At 33.5% G+C, this 14,084-nt stretch overlaps 1 protein-coding gene across 3 annotated transcripts in view; it reads right to left on the reverse strand.

Annotated features, from left to right (window-relative positions):
* Positions 1 to 795: 795 nt before the first annotated feature.
* The window catches only part of LOC106870883 (uncharacterized), a 260,580-nt gene continuing 247,291 nt past the window's right edge, over positions 796 to 14,084 (reverse strand). For all 3 annotated transcript variants that reach the window (XM_014917151.3, XM_014917296.3, XM_014917223.3), the window contains exon 3: positions 796 to 1,706. In XM_014917151.3, coding sequence (XP_014772637.1) covers positions 1,085 to 1,706 — 622 coding nt within the window. In that variant the 3' untranslated portion in view covers positions 796 to 1,084. The remainder of the gene's footprint in view (positions 1,707 to 14,084) is intronic.

Raw genomic sequence — 14,084 nt, forward strand, 5'->3', positions numbered from 1 at the left:
TCTATGTTTACGTGTAAACATCACATATGTATGCAACTCTGTTTACGAATGCATGTATTCATCTGTGGAAAACAAATAGAATATTGGTAAGGAAGGTGGGTGGTAAAAATATAGTTATGCTATAATGTTTACTAGTTTGTAATACTAATCTGATTAATATTCATCACGAAGCTATATGTCAAGTGTTTATTGTTATTTCCTAATATTATTCGAAGTAAATGATACAGTTTATCTGTAATAAATATGATTGCTAACTTACATGTACATACAAAATTGCATACATACATACATATATACACACACGTAGATAGTTAGATAGATAGATAGATAGATAGATAGATAGATAGATAGACAGGCAGACAGACAGACAGACAGACAGACAGACACGGTGTGCATTGTTTTGTGAATGCGTGTGTTTAATATTTTAATATTGTTAGACGTTTTATAAGTCGGCTGTAATTATCAAATAATATATGCATAGATATTGCATAAATTATGTATGTAACCTGTTTCCTCATAATTTACATTCAGTTGCAGTACAAGATCGAAATTCTTATCCCTGTAATAATTTATTTACATATACTTATGTGTCTGCGTCTAATTATTTGCTAATGTGTCTGCCAGTATGCGGTTATGAATAAAATGCACACACACACACACACACACACAGACACAAACACACACGCACACACACACACACACACACACACACACACACGTATTTGTGTGCATGCTTGCAAATATATATAGATATACTCGCATATATAATCTTCGTGTATTTGCATATGTTCTTCCTTTTCTTGATTATTTATGAATTTATGTATATCGTGTTTCTGCGAAACCTATATCGGTATTGAATACGCCAGGAATAAACAAGTAGTTTGGTTACCAAACACGCCTTGTTTTGGTTTTATTTACTCCCGATGATTAAACAACAGTTTTTTCATAGAAAAAAAATTACAAACATATTCGAATCTAAAATGGCAATAAACATGAAGTATTGTTTTCCTTTCTCTCCTTTATGACATGGTAAATACACAAACACAGACAATATCATAGTACAGAAATATCGCTTTACATAAAATCATGGCCAATGAAAATTCCTATTAACCATTTGGTAGAATTTTGTATTAAACGGCCTATAAAAATCTCTCAGTCGCTTTAATATTGTCGGATCTACAGTTGGATGAGGCCTTCCTTTCGTTTTACCCAAACAATGTGGGTGACCGCTTCCCTCAGCCTTTTTCACACAAGGGAAACCTTTTGTCTCGTTAAAGTAAAAATGTTTCTCAGAAATGATCCTTTTTAATCCAAGAAAATCTTGCACTAAGCTAAGTTCTTGCGCAGGATCAGATATCAATTGTTCACCACTTACAAAATGCATCTGAGATAGAGGAAAGTAATGAAGCCATCGCTCCAAGAATTTTGCGTAGACCCCGATCCGAATTATATTTCGACTTGTGTCGACAATTCTAGTTGAGGTATTAAGGAATGCTAGTTCTTCGAAGCGTTTCATCTGATTCATACGTTTTGAAGCAAGTTGCGTGTAATCAGAAATGGCTCTTGTGACTGGATCGCGAACGATTACAAGAATTTTCATCTCTTTGGACATGTTGAAGATCCTTTTTGGAACCTCTTTTGTTATAAAATAACTCGGTGTCTTTTCAATTGTCATCTGCCCATCTATAGTTGCCGGCATTTTCTTCCTGAAACAAAAGAAAGAAAAGAAACATAATTAATCATTCATTATGACTGAATGTATTAATAATTTATATAAGAAAATAGTATCAATTTCCTCGATTGCTAATAATTATGATTGATCATATACAAGATCTATCCTATACTTTTTCACATCTACTTGAAAGTTACTTTGAAGTTATTTTTAAGTTTTTCTTAACCTTTGTACACTCATGAAAGAAAAACAATCTTCAATGAAGATCTAAAACTGTTGTATATTTATGGGATGTGGAATTATGTACATTATTTACATTTGACGGATATTTGTCCTGATCTTGTTTGTTGTTAACACAACGTTTCGGCTGATATACCCTCCAGCCTTTATCAGTGTCTTGGGAAAATTTCGAACCTGGGTTCTCATTCCTAAGGTATTTTTTCGATGTCGTTGTTATTATTATTGTTATTATCATTATTATTATTATTATTATTATTATTATTATTATTATTATTATTATTATTAGTAGTAGTAGTAGTAGTAGTAGTAGTAGTAGTAGTAGTAGTAGTAGTAGTAGTAGTATAACAATAACATCGAAAATACATTGGGAGTGAAAACCCAGGTTCGATATTTCTCCAAGACACCTGATGAAGCCTGGCGAGTATATCAGCAGAAACGTTGTGTTAACAACAAACAAGATAAGGACAAATATCCGTTAAATGTAAATAATGTAAATCATGTAAGCTAAAACTGTTCCGCATCAATAATATCTTCAGGAGCTGGCCAAAAGATGCTTGATTCCAAACATACATTTCCCATTAATGTTGTCACACGTTTTTCATAAGACCGTTCCCCATTTGACTTAGCTCACTCCAGTGCCTATACTACATAACTGTGGTGTATTTCTAATACTGCAAGATAGATGCTAACTCTTTTACATACTCGTAAAATCTTATAGAGATGTGCAATACATTAATAGAATATACGCAACCTCCGTTAATCCGCTATTTTAGCTAAAGTATAAATGAAATTATTCTGAAATGGTACATTAGAAAGAAACAAACAATATTACTATACATATTAGATTCTATCCCGAATATTCAGGCAAATGAGAGGTAGAAACATTCGAAAGTCTATTGAATAAGAGAAGTTTGAAATATATTTATCGCTATCAGTCCTCAAATCTTACTGTACAAGACAAAATTCGCCGTCAGAGATCCTTTCACAAAATTTTATAGTGTTTAGAGCAGACAAATATTGCTAGAAGAAAATAATCCCCTGACCTGATCACCGGAACTATCAAATCGAGTGAGTTCGATCACCGGAACTATCAAATCGAGTGAGTTCATTCAACATGCACTTCTTGAATGACAGGTGTGCGCTCCCCGCATGCCAAACAAACCATCAAGTCACTTGCGTCGCAAATGAACAAAAAGGCTCTTTAATAAACATAAATATTAACGATAGAAGCAGTATTACTACCGAATGGCAATCTGTATAATATGCTTAACGCAGATGTATTATTAGAACATATTATAGTGAGGTGTTCGCTGACGATACTACTTCCGTAGCTAATACTTATGTGCCAATGCTTTAAAGGCAACTAACCAACCAGGAGTAGTATATTCGCTTCAAAGTTCAAACAATCCGGTGTATATGAACTCCATAGCGAAAGTGTTATATGTTGAATAAACTTCGTTTTAATGTCGACGTGATCAAAACTACATTAATGAAATGCTAAAGATACACCTAAAAAGTTTATCCGTGGGATGTATGTAAATAAACAAATTCCACTTTAATTATCCTGGCTAGAACAATGACGATGAAAGTAGGGGAAGGCATTTCTCACGTTTGTTGTTATTTGATTTTTTTTTCATTCATAATGTTGAAAACATAACAATACTTAATATTCAAGCATCAAAGAAATTAGGTAGAACATGCACAAACGTGTTCAAGTTATAAAAGCAAATACTCTTTGGGAATGTTCTCAATATACTTAAAAACACTGGTATAGTTACTTTGTGCTACGCGCCTATGAATATCCTTCACGTTAATTTATAGATGTTTTACAAACATGACTTTGTTTCAATCCCATTATGATAATTACGCATTATATGATGACTACGCCCTTTATCTGCTATATTGCTTTTAATTCCACATCTAATTGAGTGTGATATTTATGATTTTCAGTTCGTTTTCTTATAACGGTATGAATATTTAGTACTGTTACGTTGGTAATTAATAATCTATAGTTATTCATAAAAAGAGGTAAATTTTATAAAGAATATATAGGTTCCTCTTTATAACCTTCTTCTGTTTCATATTATGTCGCTGGTGCATGATAATTTAGTTAGCAAGTATTTTATCCTGAGGTTTGTTGACATGTCTCATCAAATCTAACGAATCTTTCTAACGATTCTCTCAGAATATAGACTGGTACTTTGCTGCATTCAGACAATGCGAGTTTCAGTTCCAATTTCGTCCTATCTATCAGGTTGAATATTTCGTGTTGTACCAAGTCCGCCAATTACTACAGGAATACTTGTTTTGGTTTTCTAAATTATCCTCAGCTCTCTGGCTAGGTCCTGATGATACTCATTTGATTTTTTTTCAATTTCTTTAGTATTAACTCTGCCAGCGTAGAGAATTGCATTATTTGTTTATTTTGTCCACTATAGTAATAATAATAATAATAATAATAATAATAATAATAATAATAATAATAATAATAATAATAATAATAATAATTGGATGCGACCACAGCATTAGATCGGAAAAAAACAACATAGCATGGTATGTAAAAAATGCCACAGAACCACTATTATTGGAAATAAGAAGGTCAGGCGGGTGTAGGATGGTCGATGGAAGATTGCTGAGATAAAGCACCGTACAAGGACTTCAGAATGAATGAAACTGAAAATAGGCGGATAACGAAAAGAATGCATGGACAATTACATAGGGATGTTGAAGATAAGACAGACAGAGAAAAAAGATAGCTACGGATGACTACAACTGATTTAAAACAGGAAAGGGAAGCTCTAATATGTGCTGCCCAAGAGCTAGCACTAAGAACAGATTAAATCAAATGCAGAATAGACAACATATGAGAAAGTAATAAGTGCAGAATCTATAGACAAAATGGTAAAACCGTATGGCATATTGCCAGTCAATGTACACTACTGGGAGCTCATGACAATATAGGAAGGGTTTTCCATTGGACATTCAAAACAATTACGCACTTGGCGGAGCAAAAACATAAGTACGAACATAAAACCGACAATGATAATGCAAAGATCCTATGCGATTTTATGATTCAGTGCATCCATGAGATACGGAATAAAAACTAATTTATAGTGTTAATTGAGAAATAAAGCGAACGATGCTGGATCATAGACATAGCATGCCCAGCTGACAATAGGTTATGCTATAACGAAGAAAGGAAAGTCGATAGATATGACAGGCTAGCGTGGGAGGTTAAGAAGTCGTGTTCGATGAAAATGGTGGTAATAATTGTCGGAGCCCTGGAAACAGTAAGTAAAAATGTTGAGAAGTACATGGAATAAATAAGGGCTGCAATAAGGGTAGAGCATTTGCAAAAAAACAGCACTGCTTGGAGCTGCTCAAATACTCCGGAAGGAGTATCACCCCAATATGGGAGCACAAGCCCAACAGTTCAACATACCATAATGCTGTTATGAAAGGAATACTATATTAGCCCCATACATTCACGGGAACAAAGTGATAATATTAATATCACGGAATAAACAAATAGGCTCTGCACCGACCACAATAAATTCACTTAAAAATAAGTTTTATTTTTTTTTCCGAAGAACTCACTTACGAAGTGGATGGTGGAAAGATATGTTTGGAAAGTGAATACATATGAAAAAGAAAGCATATAAAGATCTTTACTATCTTAAATGACATCACCGAAGCACCATATGAAAAATATGCATATCAAAACCACCGACGCCTCAGTTTTCAAAAAGAACTCGCAAAACAAGATCGCCTAAAAAAGGGATTCTCCTTAAACCTCAAAGCTTCTATTCTAAACAGTATCAAAGTATTCTGAGTAAAAGGAAGAGGTAGTTTAATTCCAACTTAAATGTGTCTTAAATCAGTTCTGAAACCAATATACGGCCATAAATAAACGAAACCTATCTTATTTTTATTACATTGGCATGGTTTAAAAAAATTTTAAATAAAGGTTTTGTTCTTGAACAATTGGTGAATCTCAGTTCATGCATTAGAATTTAAAATTCCAACACGTTGATTGAAATATACATTAAGAACGTAATGTACGGGGGGAAATATATGTCATGATACAACAAAAGATTTATAAACGTAGTATAATGCTGCATAGAAACGAATCCATCTTAAATTCTAATAATATGATAGAAAAACATTCATCAGAAAACAATAGACCGTTAACTGCAATAATTATACAGAGACACATGATGATACAAATAAGTATCCCCTTGAAATTAACATAATGAATGTACAAAGATCCATATGTTGTAAAGCCTGTTAATGACCAACGGATATATAACAGTAATAGAAAAAAATGACTGAGTATGGCATGCATTGACTAACAGAAGTGCTTTGGGAGTATTCTTCCCTTACTAGTTTAGGAAACATTAACCATGATTAAGGTAGCTGTATTAATAAACACGCGCATGGAACACATCCCGTACAAATGGAAAATGATTTTGCAGTTAGAGATGAAGTAAACAATTACGAAATGCTAAAACATTCTCTATTAGCCCGGGAATAATTTACGGAGTACGGGTTTTTTCCCTCTCTCTCTGACTCTGTCTTTCTCTCTAGATCTGTTAGCTGCTTCTTTTCTAATACTATCACATTAAACGAAAATGTTATTCCAAACAGGAATCGCATGCAAATGATATGAGGAGAAAACCAAAGGCTCTTCACTAATGACTGCAAATTGTGCATCATATATGCTAAACAAGAGGAAAATCAACAACGTGCACGAGAGGTACGCTCGAGGAAGTTATACGAGAGTAATTTCAGAACATTCTGTCAAGGCAAAATTTAAGTAAAATAAATGATATCCAATCATCTTGAGCATTAAAACAATTGAGCTTAGAGGTAATATACAGAGCTCAGATTAAAGAAAATTCTTCGTTTTTAATGAGGTATGCAAACAGTGTACAAAACAGTTATTAAAGGAAAAGTTTACAAACAAATCTATAGACATATTAAATGAATAATCAACACAAGTTGTGATGGCGGCCTGAGATCAAAGTTATAAATTTTAATGAAGGAGATCTTAGATGATATATTAGATATACATAGGTTGTAAAGAATCATAATATTGATTATGGATACCCGAGTTCATATATACACAGCTCAATCACAATAAGGTTATGTCTTACATATATTGAACATCATATCTAGATACATAATCCAGTATTTATACCACTAATTGCTTCACCGAATGGCAACTAATTGTAAATATATACAATGAGAATGACTAATATAATCAATTTATTACGTTTCGTTCTAGATTCCCAGGTGGAAAAAAAATAGATCAATTAGGATAAATACTGGGTGGGCCAATTCCAAAATAAAATATTATATATGAAAGAAATCTTGAATTCGTCCAAGTATAACACCCTGGAAAATGAGATAAGCAAAATGTTGGTACTGCAAAGAGGAACTGAATTATGACCTTACTTCCTTTGTTATCATTAAAATAAATAAAAAGCAATATGTAACGAAACTTCCAGAACATACATAAATGTACGGTGAGAATTACAATACTATGCTGTGTGTGCGTTTTAGGTAGAATACCTTCTAGTAACAGGTAGAATGTTTTGTTTTGTTTTTTAAATACCAGAAACATGAACCAGTTTCAGATTATATATGATTTACTAAAATTGAATTATAAATAACCTATATTAGTTTAAGAATAGATATGTGTAATGGCTATATCGGATAAAATAATCCCTATACGTAGTTTTTTTATGCCAAAAACGTTTACTGCTTGGATTTCGGTCCTTACCCGTATTTTTCTTCAAGGATTTGATTTCTAAAGATTCAAATATATTGGCTTCAATTTCGGCACAGGACGAGCAATTTCGCAGTAGGGTGCAAGTCGATTACATGGACCCCCGTGTTCAGCTAGATGTACTTTATCGATCTCGAAGAATAAATTACCTCAGCAGTACTTCATATAATAAAGTAATGCACTGGAAATTTTTTTCTTTATGGGCTAAGTATTCTACAAGCTCTCCAAGAATAACAACAGAGCAATAAAACTTCAGCAATTGAGAGATATTCGCTATTTTTTTTCCGGGTTTCACAGGCGTAGGTGGTTGTTGGTATAACAATGGATGCAATTAGCTGTATGTATATCTTATTGATGTTTCTCGACCTATATTATTAGAGGAAAACGTTGAAATACTGGCGTTCTTTTACTTATCTTCTTCTTGACTTCATTTGGATTGTAGTTGAGCATTTTCTTCTTTTTAATTTTCAGTTTCTTAATAACATATTTTGAAAGTTTACTGGTGTTGATTTTAAATATTATTTATATTTTTTGCTGTTACATTTTTCGTACTTTATAATGACAAAACAAATTGTCAACATGCTGCAAACTCTTGCTTTATATGTAGAATTAAGCCATTTTGTTGAATGACTCGCTCGGGTTTCTTTTTTTGTTTCCGAATGACCGTCAGCATGTTTATGCTGTTCAAATACAGCACTTACATGAAATTTTGTTATAACATTCCGTGAATTTTAAGCAAACGACAGACTTAAATAAATTACTGGAATGACTTGTAAAATGTATTCTACATCGAAGGTATTTTCACGCGGGAAATTACGTTTCTGACAACATCTCTATCTTAATTTTCATTTATCTATAACATATATTTTCGGAAATAATTTGGTTGTTATGTCCACCTAGTATCTGAAGGGCCATATAATGATTAGCAGTGTCTAGGAAATTTACACACGTAGATATATAACATAGATTAACAGATAGAAATATACACATATATACCCACCCCATTCAAGCGCACCGACGCTACACGCAACCGTACACAAAGTGATAATGTATATATACATTTGTGTAGATATATATAAATATAAATATATATATATATATATGTGTGTTTGTGTGTGTGTGTGTGTGTGTGTTTGAGTGTGTGTGTGTGTACGTGTGTTTGTGTATATATGATAGTGTCACATTTGGCAAAAGCATATTTGATGCGCTTGTTTGTGTGTATCTATGTGTGTGGCTGGGTTGTTATCAGTTTACGTATATACGTATGTATATTTATATATACACATACACACACACACACACATACACACACACACACACACATATATATATATATATATATATATATATCCGATACACACACACACACACACACACATATATATATACATATATATATATATATGTGTGTGTGTGTGTGTGTGTGTGCGTGTGTATGTGTGTGTGTGTGTGTGTGTGTGTGTGTGTGTGGGTATCGGATTGCATAGTTATTTTCTTTAAAACCATTTTTATTTTGCTATCTTTCTTTTGCGTTCGTTTGTTCAAAGCAACGAAATGTTGTTTCTTTACGCTCAGGGCATTATAAATTCGTGTTTAAATAGTTTATACAGCCGTTTTAAACACGTGTACGCATACCAACTCACAGGGAAAGCTATTGAAAACCTATTTAGGCTGTAATTTTAGACAGCATAACACCAGGAAAAGTAATTTTCTTTGCACATATAATATGCGGTCAATGGTTTTAAAGGCCGACGTATTCTTTGTTCCATAAAAAGATTTATTTTAATAAAAGATATGAAAAATCACTTTGTAAATAGGCTGAAACAGAAATCCGTTTTGTATTTCTTGGTAAAGTACGAATTAATGCGATTTCATAGTATTTAAGATTATGTCATACGTAATTATTAAATAACAATATCTGAATAATTCCATTTGCTACAATGCCATAATTAATATTATTCATAATATTAAAGGCACAAGACCGGAAATTTAATGGTAAATGGTTACTCAGTACTTGGTTAATACATTGTTATTCAATCTGATAAGATGAAAGGCAAAGATGCCTGCTGCGAGGTGTGAATTCTGAAGGTAAATAACCGAAACAAATTACGTCAGAAAGTCTCTGAGTCGCTCGGACCATTGTGCCAAAACATCGATTATAAACTGTTTCAATAATGATTTTGAATTGCACTATCACTAGAGCAGTGGATTATAAAAAAAAAGCCGTTGTTTTACGCTTTTATATAGCACTTCCATTAAATCTACTTGCATCTTCAATAAAATAATTTGCCACCCAAGTATGAAAGTAAGGAATGAAATATCAATTAGAGGGTACTTAGTCGTATTATTTTTTTACGATATGAGATCAAATCACGCCAAACTTCAACGTCCAACGCTTTTTTCCTGCTTAATGAAATAATAATCCTACAACAAGAAGATAAACATGTAGTTATAGTCATCCTTTGATATACTAACAACCACCTACGCCTATGGAACCTTAAAACAACAGAGATCTCCCAGTTGTTGCATGCATTCCATTGACGCTGCTTACGTTCAATTCTGGCACCTCTTACCGGAAAAGAAATAGAAAACAAAAAGAGATTTGAAGAACGTCGCGACTAAGCGGCTGTTTCGTTTCATTGACCAAGTTGTTCAGTTACTGCAGGAAATACATGGTGCTGTCGGGAGAGAGTGGACGCCCAAAGGAGCAAAGAAATCGAGTGGACGGCAAAGGGTGAGATGGTGCAGGGCGTTTCGGGATGACTTGAGAGCGATCGGTCTCAGCTCAAGTTAGGCTAAGGGGAAAGCAATAAATCGAGATGTTTGGAGAAGGCTTGATTCTTATTGTACTGAGTGTACTGACGGATCTAAGTCCTATGGGTTAAGAGAAAAGAGTATATAATACTATGCATTGTGTAGTTATATCAATTTGTATTTTGGTCCGAAGATTTGCTGAGGTCGTATATGCATGGTAAATCGTTGTATCGATGAAATCGGAGAAATACTCCATTACTTGCCTACACACTGGTGTAGCCTCGTGCATGTGAACTTAATGAATAGTCAGTATTAACGAAAATGTGGAGTTAGTATTATAGATTTGTAGGCTGTCGAAAAATATACTTTTTTTCTGCGCCAATTCTGAATCCCTTTGAGATGTTTACTATCATCCACAAGGATATGATAAAATCGGTAATAGGCAAGTACAAGGTGTTATAAAGTTGTCTTTCCATCCAAAATTGAAAACATGTGTCTATGTTTGAATTAGCGTTTCTTTTCGTGAAATAGAAAAAAAAACATAATGACTTCCGTCCCTCGTTACTTTTGTTAGGCTAAAATAAAATATGTTGACCTCGCTTCTTTATCGAGTAATCAAATACATTAGAATAGATAGATAGATAGATATATAGATAGAGAGAGAGATAGATAGATGGATAGATACATGTACGTACATACGTGTGTGCATGTTTGTGTGTGTATATGCATCGGCGTATGCATGTTTTTATATAATACGACATTAATTAAATTCATGCGTAATTCATTGTATAATACTCTAAAATTTTGCGGGAACACTTAATGTCCCTATCATTATAGCTCACAAAATTTTCGAAAACCCTTCCATCGAATTGAACAAACTCTAATAGAGTGAATCTCTCTAGGAACCACTTAATTCTAGTGAAATGCAGGTAAAAACCAATTCAGCATTTGTGACGTGGTTTATGAGCCATCCTAATTCTACACATTTTCTTGTGACTTTTGTTTCCCGGTAATTTCATTACAAGGACCTCGTTCATAAATTTCCTACCCGAAATTATCGTCAATACTAAAGGTATATCATAAGAAATACGATGGAGAAAAAAAATAATAAAAAATAAATGAAATGAAATAAACTGTATGCCCTTTAAGGAGATCTAAACGTAAAATTCAGTCAGTAGAGAGAAAAGGTTTAATTTTAGAAAAAAATTTGGACCAGTTGTGAATAGGAAAATATTTTTTTAAATTTCTTATAAAATTTTAAAATAGATATAGAGGCACAGTGTACATTTTTATATGTGAATGTGTCAGGAACATGATCAGTGTGGAGATAACATTTCATATTGTAAGAGGTCATGAATTAGATAATGAAATAAATATTTCACGTGATGTCCGAGAACTATAGACACCAACATACAAGTATGAATAGCGGTCAATGTCTGGTGAGGGATTCTGACCAAATATTGAGTGATTAAATAGTAATTATTAAAAATCGATATTTGAGAGATTCATCTGAAGCTCCGTGATATGTGCGTGTCTTTACGTGTATGTGTGTGTCTGCGTGTGAGTGCAAGTGTGTTTATATATACATTTATTCTCTCACTAGGGTCAGTCATTTGACTGCAGCTATTCTAGAGCACCGCTTTAGTCGGACGAATCGATTTCAGGACTTATTCTTTGTAAGCCTAGTACTTATTGAGCCTATCTGATTTGCCGAACTGCTAAGTTACAGAGACGTAAGCACACTAACATGGGTTGTCAAGCGATGGTGTGGGGTAAACGCACGCACACACACACACACACACACACACACACACACACACACACATACACACACATACACATTCACACACACACATATATATATTTATATATGTATATATACGACGCTCTTTCAGTTTCCATCTGCCAAATCCACTCAAACTTTTGGTCAGCCCGAGGCTATAGTAAAAGGAGCTTGCGCAAGTTGTCACACAGTGGAACTGAACCTGAAATTATGTTATTGGGAAGCAAGTTTCTTTATTTCATAAATTTTGCCGTAAAGGCATTACATAGAGGGGGATTTATCGTCTTAAAACCAGAAACTATGCTCGAATAGTGCTCACGTGCTATTTACTATCAACATTAAAGATCTAAACGTGAGGACTCATGTAATGTAAAATGAGTATGCAAGAAATGTAACGTTTCTTATATTGGAAGCACCATCTTCTCACAAACACTACATATTCGCATAAAGTTACAACTGCCGACAAATACATCATTGAACAAAAGATAGACACGCCACAATCATGAATTTGCAGTTACCATAATTTCCAAATAGTGTAATATGAGGGAACTGAAATTCAAGAACGCTTTTCTGAGAAATAAACTGAAGCGAATTTCAGCAAACGAGATCATCACAATGTAGATGAATTAAGACAACAATACAAATCTCCACATGTCACTGCTAACTCGAACATATCTGAGCCAAAGTTATTGTTCCACTCCATTTCCCGTTTACCTTCGAGAAGTGTTTGATCAAGCTCGAAATACTGAAATAAAACATAAAGTGCAGTTCGGTATTTCTTCTGTCTTCGATATTTGCTGTGGATTGACGTTTAAACAATTTTAAATTGAACATACAAGATTTTAATGCTAGAAATTTGTTTAAACAAACGATTACAAAAAACATGTTGAGCACTAAAAGGTTAACTTTTGAAAGAATTGTGAGCGTATTAGAAATTTACATGTTGATAATAATTTAATGAATTAGGAAAATTTTGGTTGACAACTGGACGCTAAATTACAATTTTAAGTATGATTAAGTGTTTAATAATACGTGACACTATAGAATGTTTGAATTTGCTAAGGGGTGTGTTTATGATCAAATCGCTACGCATAGATAGGCAGCATATAGGTTAAGCGGAAAATAGCCTGGAGTTGTCAATAGCTATTTTGTCTCAACAGTTTTTTGTCGAACGAATAACACCTCTTCCGCTATATTTAGGTAGACTCTGGGCTTTTTTGTCTCCTTTATTTTTCTATGTATGTAGTACGGGTAGAATGTTGAAAGCAGGCTTCCCGGGATTATAAACGTGAGTTTTGTCGGGATGATTAAATTATTTATTTAGAAATTTGACTTTATCTCCTAAGTCGTTAAAAATGTTTCAGCTGTGATTTTTCACTTTAAGACTAGATTCAATCAATAGTCATGACTAATTTAGAATATGCATGTCTACATAGATCCTTCCAGTTGCATAGCTGAAAGTGAGTGTATTTACAAATTAAGAGTTCACAGTTATTACAAATTAAACATAAAATTTTGTTTCAGCAATATGTTCGTGGTATATGGCAGGTATAACATTATAGTTGCAATGAATCTATGTTCATTAATCATATTTACATCATTTATTTTTATTTTTTTATTTTTTCCTCATGGGCGTTGTTTTAATGTGGATTGCGTTCTTTTGTCTTTCCTTTTGTCTTTTACTTGTTTCATTCATTTGACTGCAGCCATTCAGGAGCACCGCCTTGATGTGTTTTAGCCGAACAAACCAACCATACAACTTTTTTAAAGCCTAGTGCACATTCTATCGGTCTCTTTCCCGAACTACTGAGAAACGTGGACGTAAACACACTAACACTGGTTGC

The sequence above is a fragment of the Octopus bimaculoides genome, chromosome 7 (assembly GCF_046866305.1).
Source record: "Octopus bimaculoides isolate indiv1 chromosome 7, ASM4686630v1, whole genome shotgun sequence".
NCBI lineage: Eukaryota > Metazoa > Mollusca > Cephalopoda > Octopoda > Octopodidae > Octopus > Octopus bimaculoides.